The following is a 13,875-nucleotide window of genomic DNA, read 5'->3' as shown; positions in this document are numbered from 1 at the left end:
TTTAAATTTAAATTTAAATTATTTTTTACAAAATTTAAAAGATAAATAGATAGATTAAAAGAGTAAATATATCATATATTATTTTAATCTTAATTAATATTTAAAAAGTTATGATAATAAATAAATAAATAAAATTCCCGGTTGGGAATATTTTTGAAATAAAGTTATGATAACAAATTTATGATAATATACTATAGATTTTGAAATAAAAGTTAGGGTATTTTTGAAATAAATCTTTTGTTTCAAGGGCATTTTAATCCAAGTTGAAGGGAAACAAAAAATACCTAAACTCACCATAGAATTAATATTCCCGGTAAAATTGAAAAAATTTACTACTGGGAATATTTTATTACACTCTTATTAAGAATCTTGCCTATTCAAATGTGGGTATCACGAAGAGGAAAAAAAATATTTCTACCAGTAATACTGAAATCTATGATCCAAACGCCCCTAAGTGTTTCGATCGATTTTTCAAATATGTCAATATTTTGATCAATTTTTCGAAAACGCCAAGTGCTCCAGCCGACATCTCATACCATCACCTTACTTGAAAAAATAATTTTTCAATACATCCTATGAGCCATTGTTTTTTCAACTTTACGATTAAGAGAATTATGAATAATTCAAACGTCGTAAAGAGATTAAAAAGAAAGTTAGAAATTTGAGGAGGTATATATAAATTTTAGAAATTATTAAAAGAATATAAATTAAAAATATAAATATGATATAAATTATTGTATTATATTATTATTTTTTATTATACAAAAACCAAATACACCACCAATCTTAAACACTAAAACACCCGTAAATCGCCACTAATATCGTATAAGGGATAAAAAAAAGATCATAAAAAGGAAAGAAAATCAAAACATCAAAATTTCAAGAATATGCAAACAATTTGAAACAACAATAAGAACCTATTGAATCTGCCGCCAAAAGAAATCGATCCAGAACCAGAAGCTTCGTCCTTATCACTATCCTCTTCAATGGGGTGATCGAAGTTCGCCGGCACGATGGTTTCAGGGGCGGAATCGTCGCTCCCAAAATCTGCACTGTTGGGTGCCGGCGCATCATCCGGCGGATCTTGTAAGCTCTTGGGCAACCCTTGGCCGTGGGTCACGTTTACCTTGAAGCGCTGACCATTGTTGCATTGCTCGCCGTCGTAATCACTGGAGAAGAAATAGGTCATCCCTTCTTTTAGTAAAGGGACCGCTACTGAGATGGGATGAGGCGCCGTGGACGACGGATCCGCCGCCGACCATTGAATCGTGTCGTTTTGAAGAGCGTCATCGTAATCGCAGAGCTTGTACGTGGTGAAATTGTATGTTTGGATTATTGAATGGTTGTTATCCGTATTGAAGACTGTTAAACGAAAACAAATAAATTTGTCAGGTTCACACGGTTCTATATATCCCGAATTTTGTAATAAAAAATAAATTCAATATATATTTTTATTATATAAGAAACAATAGTATGAGAACCCTCTAAATTATGGTCTTATTCTAAATTAATTTAAAAATTATATCAAAAACCTCAAATAAGTAAAAAAAATTAATCCGTAGAATTGACATTTTATTAATAAAAAGTAAAATAATAATGATAATATAAAGATTGATAAAGATATTTTCTTTATGAAAGAAGATATAGATATTAATTATATTGGGTTTTCAGATTTTTTAAAACATATGAAAATTTTAAACAATTAGAGTTGATGATGTATTAATTAAATGATTAAAAAATTATATCAATAATTTAGAGTTTAATATAAAATATTTTAAAATGTAAAAGTTAATTTAAGATAAAACTATAATTTAAAAAATTAATGTAAAATATATAAAACTTAAAAATCAATCTAAAATAAGAATTATAGTTTAAGGACCTTCTATTCACTTAACTCTTATTGTAATAAAAAGACATGAATTCAAGTAGTTCAAGAATCTAATGCCCTTTAAAGTATGTCAGTGAGCAAACATATTCTGACAGCCGAATTTGCAAAGTGCACATGGTAGACTTCTTGCATGACAATCCATCATTTTTCCTTTTTCATTAGATTTCCCTTGTCATTTTTCATATCTGTATTTTCTACAATTCAAAAACAACCCTAAAGCATGGCTATTGAAAAAGGAATTAAGAAAATAAAAGAAAAGGAAATCTATAGTTGAGACGAGGCATGTATGTATGAGTGGAGCAAGTTTAGGAAGAAGTCAATTCTTGAAGAAGATAAGGGATCATATATGTTTGGATTGTTCCATCGTCTTCCTATGTTACACCTCTAACAAAATGAAAATCTGTAGTTTGCAGCTAAATTGAAGGAAAAAAAAGTCCCAGATTTTCTTGCTAATTCGTACTGTTAAGAAACGGCATAACCGATCAATCCCTCCACTTTTCAAACCATTTCCTTATTTGGGTTGTGATGATTTTGTTCTATTGACGGGTATATACTAAAAATCCACAGATTAGCATCATACGATCCAAAGAGGAAATGTATAAAAAGGGACTTACCGAGGAAATCACCCAAGCTGAAGTTGTTGGAATCCGCCCATTTCTGGTAATTGACATCAGGCTTTTCAAGGGTGTCGAACCAGCCAAGGGAACCACCGACCGTGTAGTTCTTGTAAGCTGTGACGGATCCTGTGAAAGACAGAACCAGGAGACAGGAAGCAATGGTGAAGAATTGCAGAACTGAAGTACTGTAATACCCAGAGCTCCGTCCCATGTTTTTAGTGATGGTTTTTGTGGACTAGAGAGGAACTCTTGGGACTTTAAGAAGCTGTGGAATAAGCTTAAGTTGTGGTTTATATATGTAGCCTTGCCTTTTGCATGGAATTACTCTAGTGGTTCATCTTATCATTTATCCTTTTTTGATGGCCCCAGTTCATTAAATTGTCAGATTCAACTTCTTTCACAGCTGAGTGAATGATAAGAAACGAATAATACTTATCAAGTTGTTAATTACCTAGAGTTGGAATTATCAATTCTGTATTAAGTTCTTCTTGCGCATATGTAAAAAAAATATTCTAAAAATTAAAAACGTCAAACATAGTATTTTTTGAAACAGTGAAACACAGTTTGATAGGGGGGAAATAATAGTGATTACTAAATTCAGAAGCATGAAAGAGCTCAAGATTTAGGGGGCATTTTGTTTCCTAATTTAATCATTCTCAAATGAACAACAGATTAATATATAAACAGAAATGCTGCCATGAAGGTCACTTTCGAGTTTCATCCATGGCGATGCATGTGCATATGGACATTGAAAGGTGCAGATATATCATCCGTGTCATTAAACTACCGCATTACTTTTATGTCATGTGCAGCCTTGAATTATTGAGTCTGTTATGTGTTACTATTTTCTTTGTTGTTGTATTTTCGATTTCCAATGTTTCATATTGATTAATTCGGAAGGATCAATTCGGGTTACACACATGATTTTGATAAGTGAATATCTCAACAGAAATTTTCTACATGCATAAAGACTCGAACTCAAAATCTATTTAAACGATATCAAACTATTTAACCGGCCGTTTGATAAGTCTTGTTTACAAAGTGACAGCTGAAAGAGAGGTGAAACAAAGTTTTTTAAGTCTGAGTTCTAGTATTGATATATAGTTTATGTTTTTAAAAGGAAATATTTAATACTATGTTTTAAAAAATTTAATTTATAAATAAAAATAATCAATTAAACGATAACACTAGACCATCAAAATGACACAAATATAATAAATAAAAATTAAAAGTATAATACTAAATATTACTCATGATATAACATAAAAATAAATTACAACTCTCATTCGCACAACAAAGAGAGATAAGATCTCACGAGACAAGAAACCACCTATTTTCTGAGTGTTCAGTAGCCGTATGCTTATGGAATTCTGTTTTGATATTGAATGGAATGAATCCTACAAACTTATCATGGGAAGAAACGGTTGCTACAGCAAGCACTTCATAGAAAGGGAAATCTCTTATCACCTTCATTTTAAAGATAGCTTGGTATGCTTTTATCTATACTATATGGCAGGAAAGAAATCAACGAATTTTTCAACATCGGTCAAGACCTGCTGCAATTTTGCTAACCGAAATCATTGATGTTGTTCGGTTTTGTCTTAGGAGAAAAAATATCAATAGACTAAATAGTACTAATCTTAACCTTTGTAATGCTTGGGGTTTATAGCTATGTCATTCACTGTTTTTGTTTAAGTGTGCATAGTTTCCTTTTTATATTGATTGGTTGAATGATTTGTAGCAAAACTTTGATGTTTGGATAATAAAATTATTATTTATTCAAAAAAAAAAAAAAGAGATGAGATATTGGGCTTATCGTAATTATGGAATTGGGAGTTCAGATCCAAGAAGTAAAAAGATGACACTGCCGTCCGTACGTGTCTGCCTTGTTTGTATATTTATTATTGTTTTTTAGTTGGAATCAAATTACAACAAAAATTAATTCCCAAGTGGATTTATTTACATATTATTATTATTAATTAACTATTAAAGTTTAAGATAATTTTTTTAAGCAATGGACAGCTGGACATCATGTGAATGTGAATTTAGTGTCGGTGGCATATTCGGAACTGTGCATGTTTGAATGTTTGTTCCTTTACCACCTAATATTTCATCCATGTGCCTATCTCCATGGATTGCCACGTTTAAGAACGGACTAAGGGCATAGTTTTTTTTCTTTCAAAATAATAATAATTTATTTTTATTTATAAAAATTTATAAATTAAACGTCTTTTAAATTATAAAAATTAATCTCTTAACATAAAATTCCATATTTATTCTTAGCTTCTATTTTTTTTAATTTCATTTATGTTCAAAATGGATTGGTGTCAAAATTTGTTTAAATATGTTCAAATTCCAGGAATTTTAAAAACAATTATAAAATCTCAGACAATACTTTAAATGATATATTAAAATTTTGAATATAATATATATACATAATGACATTATAATTTTTTAGTAAACTAAGATGATTACAAAATAATATTTGTTCTAAATATTCTTAATTATTTGACAATAAGCACTCAATCACCCTACTACAGTCATTGGTGCTCGAACCAGTAACCTCTAGGAACAATAACAATTACGTTAACCACTGAGATAAGTTAATTTGTGCAATGACATGATAAATTTAAAATATATGACATTTAATAAGAAAAACATATAAAGTTATCACAATAACAAACTATATTATGAGCGGAACTTACTTTTTTATATGATTAGGCTAACATTATATCGTTTGTCTCGGTAACTCTCTCTAACGTATTTGAAAGCTTCTGATAATGATGATGAAAATAAATAACACTTAGGAGATTTGGTTGGAGTAATCTCATATTCCATTTCCCGTTTGCTTGGCCAATATTCTCAGCCTTTAGTAATCTTTTATTTTCAACAGTGATATTTTAGGGTATATTACCGTGAATGTTAATACCTTCATTTTCTTAGGTATTGTTGGATTACCAGAGTTTTAGACTAAAACGTCCTTAATTTTTTTTTCTTAAAAAAATATCCTTATTTTATCATTGAATAAAAAAATTCTACGAATGTTAAATTACAAATTTATCCTTAAATTATTTTAGATTTATTAAAAAAAATCTATAATTAGAATTTTATATTAAGTTCAGAGGTTAAAATAAAATTTTACCATTTCATTAAACCTATTTCTCTTTTTTATTTTGTAAAAAAAGTTATATAAATTTTATGAATTTAAATTTTTTAAGGAAAATATATAAATTAATTATAGTAGTATTACATTACAATTCAACTTGTAAAAAAACAAATATATAATAAGGATAATTTGATAAAATATACATTTCAATAATATTTTATTCCTTTAATCAAACATTATATTTTTATATTCCTGTTAAACCAACCAAATACAAAATACAACATTCTCAATAATCTTATTACTATCGATAATCTTATTTCTACTGATAATTTTACATTATGTGAACCGCACCCTTAATATCAAGAAGCATCCGGTTCCGTGGCGAAATGATAGGCGTCTGACTGCAGATCAGAAGGTTTCGTATTCGATTCACGTCGGGTTCAATACCCCGAATGCCGGAATCACATTTTATTCCTTTTTGAAGTAGTGGGTCTGGAGTCTGGACAGTATCTATTTTGGGAAACCCAAAAGAGCCATTCGAAGTTGATCCATACCCAAGTAGTCTTATTTCTAAATTTCGCACTAATTTAGAATTACATTTCCAAAACATTTTTGTACATCGCCGCCGTGATTCCACAGTTGCAATCCCCTTCAACTGAGCTTCACCACTCCGCTTCCCATCCTCCACTCTTGAAAGCTCAAAACACTTTCCTTCTTCCGACTCTTGAAAACACTATAAATTTTGTTACAAGTCTTGGATAGGATCCTGACATCCAACCAAAATCCGCCATTGCCACCCCACACGGAGCTTTTTCTAGAGTTGTACGAAAAGAGAGAGATCTATGAATTTGCCAGATCATTTCCCAAACTTCTAACCCCAAAAAGGTTATGGGCCGTCCAAAGAAACACTTGGCTCCTTTCCTCCTCCTCCTCCTAGCCTTCTGCATCTTCCTCCTCCTTAATTCCCCTCACCCAAATTCCATCTGCACCCAAACACTTACTCTAAATCCCCACTCTATCGCCACCACCGGCGCCATCTCCTCCACCCCAACCTTTTCCTTACTATCAAAGTCCTCACTTTTAACCGCCTCAACTCCCTCACCTGCTGCCTCACCTCCCTTTTGAAAGCCCGCTACGACCCCTACCTCCCGGTCCACCTCCACATCTTCATTGATCATTTCTCAAACCAATCCGAATCTGACATTGACCTCAAACTTCAGGAGTCGCTTGGAATTCTGCGGTTTGTTGATGGGTTTGAGTGGAAACGGGGGCAAAAGATCGTTCATTACCGAACCGCCAATGCGGGTCTTCAGGCTCAATGGTTAGAAGCCTGGTGGCCTACTTCTGATGATGAGTTCGCCTTTGTTGTGGCAGATGATTTGGAGCTTTCTCCTCTATATTTTAAATATTTGAAAGCTTTGATCTTGAATTATTATTACAATTCTTCCAATTTTAGTCCTTCCGTTTATGGAGCTTCCCTTCGGCGCCCAAGGTTTGTTCCAGGTACCAATTATTTCCTTTCAGGTTTCGTTCTCTTTTTTGATAGTTTAGGTGAACTTTTTCCTTTTTTGCTTAATTGGAAATGAATAATTGTTATTGTTCGATGAACAATTTTGAAGTTCCCATGTATCTGAATTATATTAATTTATGCGGTGACGATTGGGTTTATGTTAAAATTGAAGATAAATCCGACCTGCTAATTGAAGCTTTGTCATTACTGTGGTTTCTGCGATGAAAATTTTCATTTGAACTTTGGGAATCTGATTTGATATAAGCAAACATTATTTTTAAGAATAATAATATGTAATCCTCTTAGGTCAAAATACATCATTTTATTTTCCACCGAGTAATCATACCATAAATTGTTATATTATATTTAGCTATTCCTTATAAGAAGAAATCGTTTATGAGAATAACATTGTTCTCTTCTTAAAGAAAAGCACACATGCCATTCTAACCAGCAAAATTGTAAGATTATTGACCCGACTACCACTAAACATGATCATTTTCTTTCTTTTCTTTATGATTTTTCGGTGTTCCTTCAATATTTGTTTGCATCTCCGGGTAAACATGGAAACAAGATGCTACTGGAGAGCACCTCAGGACTTTTCTTTTACCGACTGGTAGGCACTTGGGGCCAGCTTCTCTTTCCAAAGCCTTGGAAAGAGTTCAGGTTGCGGTACGATGATCACAAGGCGAAAGACATCAAGCCATTTCTTGATGGGATGGTAAACTTACGTTGTTTTAGCTATTTTCTTCATCTATCATTGCTCATATATTTGTTGTGTAGTTTCAATTTAATAAAACGTAGAAACTATATACAGGTTACTACAGGTTGGTACAAAAGGATGGGAGAAATAATATGGACTCCTTGGCTCATTAAATTTATTCATTCTCGTGGCTATTTTAATATATACACAAAGTTTCCAGATGAGAAATCACTTAGCGTCTCCCACAGGGATGTTGGTGTCAACTATGGAAAAACAGCAGGGCCAGATTCTCAACTATTGGATGCAAATTCTTTTGATTCCCATTTTCCGGAAATGAAATCTTGGAGGTCTATGAAGTGGTATGATTTATGTTTCAGGTAAGAAGTTCCGGGAAGAATTGTCAGGCCCTTAAATGATCTGGAGTATATTCTTCCCTCTGTGCAGACAAAGGGAACTGTTTTACTTGTCAACCTATTTGGGGTGTCGGACACTGTTACTAGAAACCTTCTTTGTCACTTTGAGAGCCTAAATATTTGGAATTATATTTTCTTCGGTCCTGCAACGGAATTTCTGTTTGATCTTGCTAGAAGAGGATATCCTGTGATTGATGCAGACCAATTAATAATATAAGATCATCTGAATCAGGGAGAATTCAAGAGTCTATGAAAGGGATTCTATTGAAGGCTTATGTTGTCAAAAAAAAGTTTAGAATTCAGTTATAATACTTGGGTATTCAATGGAAACATGGTTTTTGTCGATAATGATCTGTTTACGAGTCTGTTGATTCGGCAGACAACTTCTATGCAGGAGAGAGCCTGGACCTTTTCTCTGTCAAGAATTCACCTTCTGCTCACAAAATTTGGACTGATGCTTTTCTGCATGATATTGTAGTTATGGTGGAGAAAGATTCGCTACAAAGGGATGGCCGAAATTTTGCATCCGTAATGATAAAACAGATGGAACAGAAGGGGATTAGATATAAGTGATTTGATGAGAAAAGCCTCAGCTTGGAAATCGGCAACCAAAATCCCAATCAAAACTTGAAGACGAATAAAAAGGTGGTTTACTGGGTTAAAGAGAGAGATTTGCTTTCCATTCAGAAGAAGCTTCAGGAAATGTGTCTGTGGGTCATAGATAACGACTCGTCCTACGGAGCTGTTGTTTGTCACAAGTCGTAACAGTTACAGAATGTTCAGAGGCATTGCAAGCAATAGAATGGCAACACTTTTGATGTATGTGCTAGGAATGAATATGATGATGCTAAATGAGTTTGATATTTTTCAGAAACTATGTCTGGGCTAATGGAGGTGGTGAGATTGAACGCATAAATCTTATTAGATTGGAATATGTATGGATTTTTTGAACCGAGAAAGCCTGGGTTTGAGGAGGCCAAGGCTGTTGGAATTTTGTTGGAATCTATTTGTGAGTTCCCCAAATTCTTTGAAGGCAACTGGTTAAATCTGTTTTAGATTAAATAATAAATTTCATTTCAATTTTATATGAAGAAATGTGCATATAAATATTAGGGTTACTTCCCGAATTCGTCTTTATGTTTTTCCTAAGCTGCAAAAAAAAAAAAAGTTTTATAAGAATTGGAGGTCTCCTTTATAGTTCGAAAGTAGCAGAAGGAGAACTCATATTTCAGCCGCCACTTATCACAACTAACAATTGCATCAATCATGGAAGAATCTCTTTCTTTAACTTAATTTTTTATCTCAATATCCTTGTGCCGTCTTCTTTTTTTCCTTTATTTATTGTTTAGCCGATGACAACGCTAATTTTAATAGTATTTACCGATCATCGGGTGATTATTATTTTTCTTGTTCTTTTTCATATTAGGTCTTTGTTTTCTTTTTTTCTTTTTTCGAGTTTTTTCACTTTTAAATAAGAATCTCTGTCATTGTAATATGTTTTTCTCTGTTCTTATGGCACGTTCCTTATGGTTTTCAATAAGTTTTTCGTATACTTTTGTGGTCGTGTTGGTACTTCCACAAAGATCTTCATGGCATTTGTTTTCCAATTGGCTTGTCAATGGTTACGTATTGTCAGATTTCTCTTTTTTAAATGGTCGTTTGTCAATGTAATCAAAATTGTGTAGCGAAGCAGTTTGTCAAATTATTTGGTTCGCTCATTATTTCTTTACCACATCGTAAAATGTCTCGTTCGAAAGAGAGAGAGTTTTATAAAAGTTACTAGATTGTTTTGATGTTTGGAATGTTTCATTCTCTTCGTATCTTTGGATTTAATATTTTAATTTTTATGTATGAATTTTTAGTGATTTTTGTCTATAATTTTTTCTTTAGATACGTTATAATTTTGATTTCTCTATTTTTATTAATGAAATTCAATTGTCATTGTTAAAAAAAATAGAAGAAAGAGAATAAGAGGACCTCGCATTTTATTACACATAAAATCAAATACAAAGTTCATTATAAAACCTCTCCAAAACAAGGAGAATCCCACGCTTCATCTACAACCAGTAACCAGCCAAATGATCCTCAACCTCTTTAAGGACAGAAACCTCTACCCTATTCCTTCTTTTGCTAGTTCGTCGGCTTTCGCATTAACACTCCTCTTAACACAACGAAGTACAATTGCCCGTTTTCTAAGAACTGATACAATATCTCTAACCAGATCCAAGAAAGGTCCGGGACATAGTAGATGATCTTTTACCCAGTCTAAAGCTGTCTTATAATCACTCTCTGCAAAATGAATAAAATGTTTATTTTTTTCAAAAATTTGAAAGCTGTAGGAAATGTTAATGCAGGCAGGGTGAGTCAACTTGTATACTCCGATTTATCGACAAAATTATGTGCTAAATGAAAATGCAGGCGTGCTTGAAGGCTTAGTTCAACTAAATATAGTACCTTGATTTATTTATTTATTTCTACCTTCTCATCTTCCTTTTTGTTCCCCCCCCCCCCCCACCACTTTAAAACTTCGACGGTTGCAGGCCAAAGGCAGAAAGGAGCTCCTTAAGCATCAGAGAATGCTGAACAGCGTCGAACTTGGTCCATGATCAGGCTTGGCTGACAGTTAAAACGATCATATTCGGTGTCCATGATCAGGCTTGGTGACGATTAACACGAACAAACATATTCGGGCACCGATACTTGATCAATCCATCTCTGCCCCGGATGGGTGCCATGAACTGCTGAAACAAGCTTTATTCAATGAATAGGGCTGAAGGATTGTGCCGGTGCTGACCCTATCCCCTCTTTTCGTCACCGCTCTCGCAGTCCTCTCCTTGAGAAATACACACGTGTGATATCTAATAACGCCCATAAGACACACAACAGTAACGAGACCTAAATATTATTGACAAGAAGAGCTTCTGAATAATCTCAGGTGATGAACTGCCAAGCTGAATGAAAATGTTCATAACAAAATTTGATCTGTATCAAGCAAGCCATTGAGTTGGATCCAATCTCTCCATTCTCTCTCCAGCCACAAAAGCATGGACCTGGTCCTGGATATGAACCCAACTGCACCCGGGTTTCTTACTTGCGCCCCTTAATTTCATCAGTTCCTTAACCCTATTTGCCTCATCCCATTTCCCTGCTTCAGCATACATGTTTGATAGAACAGTATAGTATCCAGCATGCTGGGGCTTTAACTTAAACAAATTCTCAGCAGCCCAACACCCTAGCTCAACATTTCCGAAAATTCGGCATGCTCCAAGTAAAGCACCCCAAATATTAGCATCCGGGGTTACTGTCAAGCTTTTAATAAGTTCTTTTGCCTCTTCCAGTAGGCCAGCCCTGCCCAGAAGATCGACCATACATGCGTAATGCATTTCTGTTGGCTTAATTTTCTGATTTTTCATTGCTTCGAAGTATTTCCTCCCTTTATCAAGTAATCCCCCATGGCTACAAGCCGATAGTATTGCAATGTATGAAACCGAATCATACTCAATACCATCTGTCTTCATTGCTTCAAAGAGACTGATGGCAGGGTCTAGTTCACCTAGCATTCCATAACCTAATATCATAGTATTCCATGAGGCAACGTCCTTGTGCTTAATCTGGTCAAAGAGCTTCCTAGCAGTGTCAATTTCTCCACATCTAGTGTAGAAGTCCAATAGGGAATTAGCGACAAAGAGATGGGTGTGAAAATGCCTTCTCACAGCCAGTCCATGGATTTCTTTGCCTTGCTTGAACGCGGCTTGGTTTGCACAGGCTGATGTAACACCCATGAATGAAACTACATCATGTTTCATACCAATGAGCTCCATTTCTAAGAACAAACTCACAGATTTTGACCATTCACTAGTTTGTGAATAGCCTACGATCAAAATATTGTATGAGACTTCATCCTTAATTGAGGTGTTAAAGACATTTTGAGCAAGCTTTAGGTGTCCACATTTTGCATACATGTCTGTCAGAGCATTGGAAACAAACAGATCATAGTTGGATCCCAGACGAATCGTTCTACCATGAATTTCTTTTCCATTTTGAAGAGATCCTACCCGTCCACAAGCTGGAAGAACATTTGTTAAGGTAATGGAATCTGGAACCTCACCTTGAGCTTGCATTTCTCTTATTAGTTCCATAGCCGCCGACTCGAACCTATTCTGAGCAAAATTGGCAACCATGGCATTCCACGAAACAACATTTCTCCTCAAATTCATTTGGCGAAACACATTTGAAGCTGAACTCGGATGACCTGCTTTTGCATACATATCGATCAATGTGTTCGAGATAAATGCATCATGTTCAATGCCAAATCTCAGACTAAAACCATGAATCTCCTTTGCTAAATTGAAAAATTCTAACTCAACCAACAATGCTATCATACTTGAAATAGTGATGGAATCGGGTGTCAGCCCAACCTCCATCATCAACCTGAACATATCCAACGCATCCCTATTAAGCCCCATGTAAGCTAGACTAAAAATTATTGCATTCCAAGAAACCCCATTTTTATCCACCATTTCATCAAAAACTCGTTTTGAATCATCTGAACCGAGACATTTCCCATATGCATCAATCAATGCATTCCCGATGGTAACTTCAGAATTTAATCCAACCTTAACAACACTTCCTTGAATCTGCACCACCAACCTTATATCTCCGACCCTTCCACAAACGGGCAACAAAGTGACAAAAGTAACCATGTTGGGCTTCATGTCAGAACTAAAATTCATTAGGGAGAAAAAATCAAGGGCCTCCAAGTAAAACCCATTAACCGAAAAAAACCCTAGAACTGTATTCCATGATACAACATCTCTCTCACGCATTTCTTCAAACACTTTCCTCGCTTCCCTCAAACCCCCGCAGTTGCCATAAAAGGACAAGAGGGTATTGCCTAATAAAACGCTCGAACCAAACCCAGTTTTAATAACAGTCCCATGAACCTCCAAGCCTTTTTGAAAATAAAAACCATCGGCACAAGCCTTGAGAAGGAAAGGGAAAGTATAAACATCGGGTTTTATTCCTGTTCGAAGCATTGAATTGTAAATATGGAACTGAAATCCGTCGTGATTAACTCTAGCGATGGATAAAGCACGGATGAAGGTGTTCCATAAGAAAGGCGTTCGAGAATAGGGAAGAGCTTGTTGGAACAGGAGGAGACAAGTTGAAGGGGAACTAAAAGCGGCGTAGCGGAGAATGAGAGAGGCGGAGAGGGAAATGTCGGTGGGGAGGAGGCCATGGAGAATGGCAAAGGCGTGAGTTTGCTTGGTTTGGATAAAAGATCTGGTTTTGGAGCAGAGGGAAAGCAGAGTTTTGGTTAGGGTGTTGTAATTACACATGGCCTTACGTGCATGCTGATGTTGTGCTAACACTCAAAATTCTACGGCTTCCTCAAACTAGGATGCTCTTTACAATTTATGTTTAACCATATTTCAGTATTTATAATTATAGGATCTACTCCATTGCATATCATTCAGTTCTGGTTCATCAAAATTTTCTTTTTAATAATTTGAGAAATTGTCTTGCCAATAAATATTAGGGTAAATTATAAATTTATCACTAAACTTTACTCTCTTTCCTATTTTGCTCGTTGAACTTTAAAAATTAAAAATTAAAATTTTTAATTTGAGAAATTGTCTTA

At 34.4% G+C, this 13,875-nt stretch overlaps 2 protein-coding genes and 1 pseudogene across 2 annotated transcripts; 1 reads left to right on the top strand and 2 right to left on the bottom strand.

Annotated features, from left to right (window-relative positions):
* Positions 1 to 870: 870 nt before the first annotated feature.
* On the bottom strand, positions 871 to 2,731 carry LOC120194080 (lamin-like protein). The gene is made up of 2 exons (XM_039196473.1): positions 2,503 to 2,731; positions 871 to 1,362 (listed from the first exon to the last, which is right to left on the bottom strand). Exons 1-2 carry the CDS (start codon positions 2,714 to 2,716, stop codon positions 872 to 874), a joined length of 705 nt encoding a protein of 234 aa, XP_039052404.1. The 5' UTR covers positions 2,717 to 2,731; the 3' UTR covers position 871.
* Positions 2,732 to 6,573: 3,842 nt separating this feature from the next.
* LOC120194247 lies at positions 6,574 to 9,357 on the top strand (annotated as a pseudogene).
* Positions 9,358 to 10,711: 1,354 nt separating this feature from the next.
* LOC120194139 (pentatricopeptide repeat-containing protein At4g14170-like) lies at positions 10,712 to 13,620 on the bottom strand. Its single transcript, XM_039196529.1, has one exon. It carries the CDS (start codon positions 13,571 to 13,573, stop codon positions 11,222 to 11,224), a length of 2,352 nt encoding a protein of 783 aa, XP_039052460.1. The 5' UTR covers positions 13,574 to 13,620; the 3' UTR covers positions 10,712 to 11,221.
* Positions 13,621 to 13,875: the final 255 nt, after the last annotated feature.

The sequence above is a fragment of the Hibiscus syriacus genome, unplaced genomic scaffold (genome assembly GCF_006381635.1).
Source record: "Hibiscus syriacus cultivar Baekdansim isolate YM2019G1 unplaced genomic scaffold, ASM638163v2 tig00116997_pilon, whole genome shotgun sequence".
Classification (NCBI taxonomy): Eukaryota; Viridiplantae; Streptophyta; class Magnoliopsida; order Malvales; family Malvaceae; genus Hibiscus; species Hibiscus syriacus.
This window is presented reverse-complemented; position numbering and strand designations above follow the sequence as displayed.

Coding starts and splice junctions, on each gene's coding strand:
- LOC120194139 (XM_039196529.1), bottom strand. CDS start 13,573: ATGTGTAATTACAACACCCTAACCAAAACTCTGCTTTCCCTCTGCTCC.
- LOC120194080 (XM_039196473.1), bottom strand. CDS start 2,716: ATGGGACGGAGCTCTGGGTATTACAGTACTTCAGTTCTGCAATTCTTC. Junction 1,363..2,502: donor CAGCTTGGGTGATTTCCTCG/GTAAGTCCCTTT, acceptor TTCGTTTAACAG/TCTTCAATACGGATAACAAC.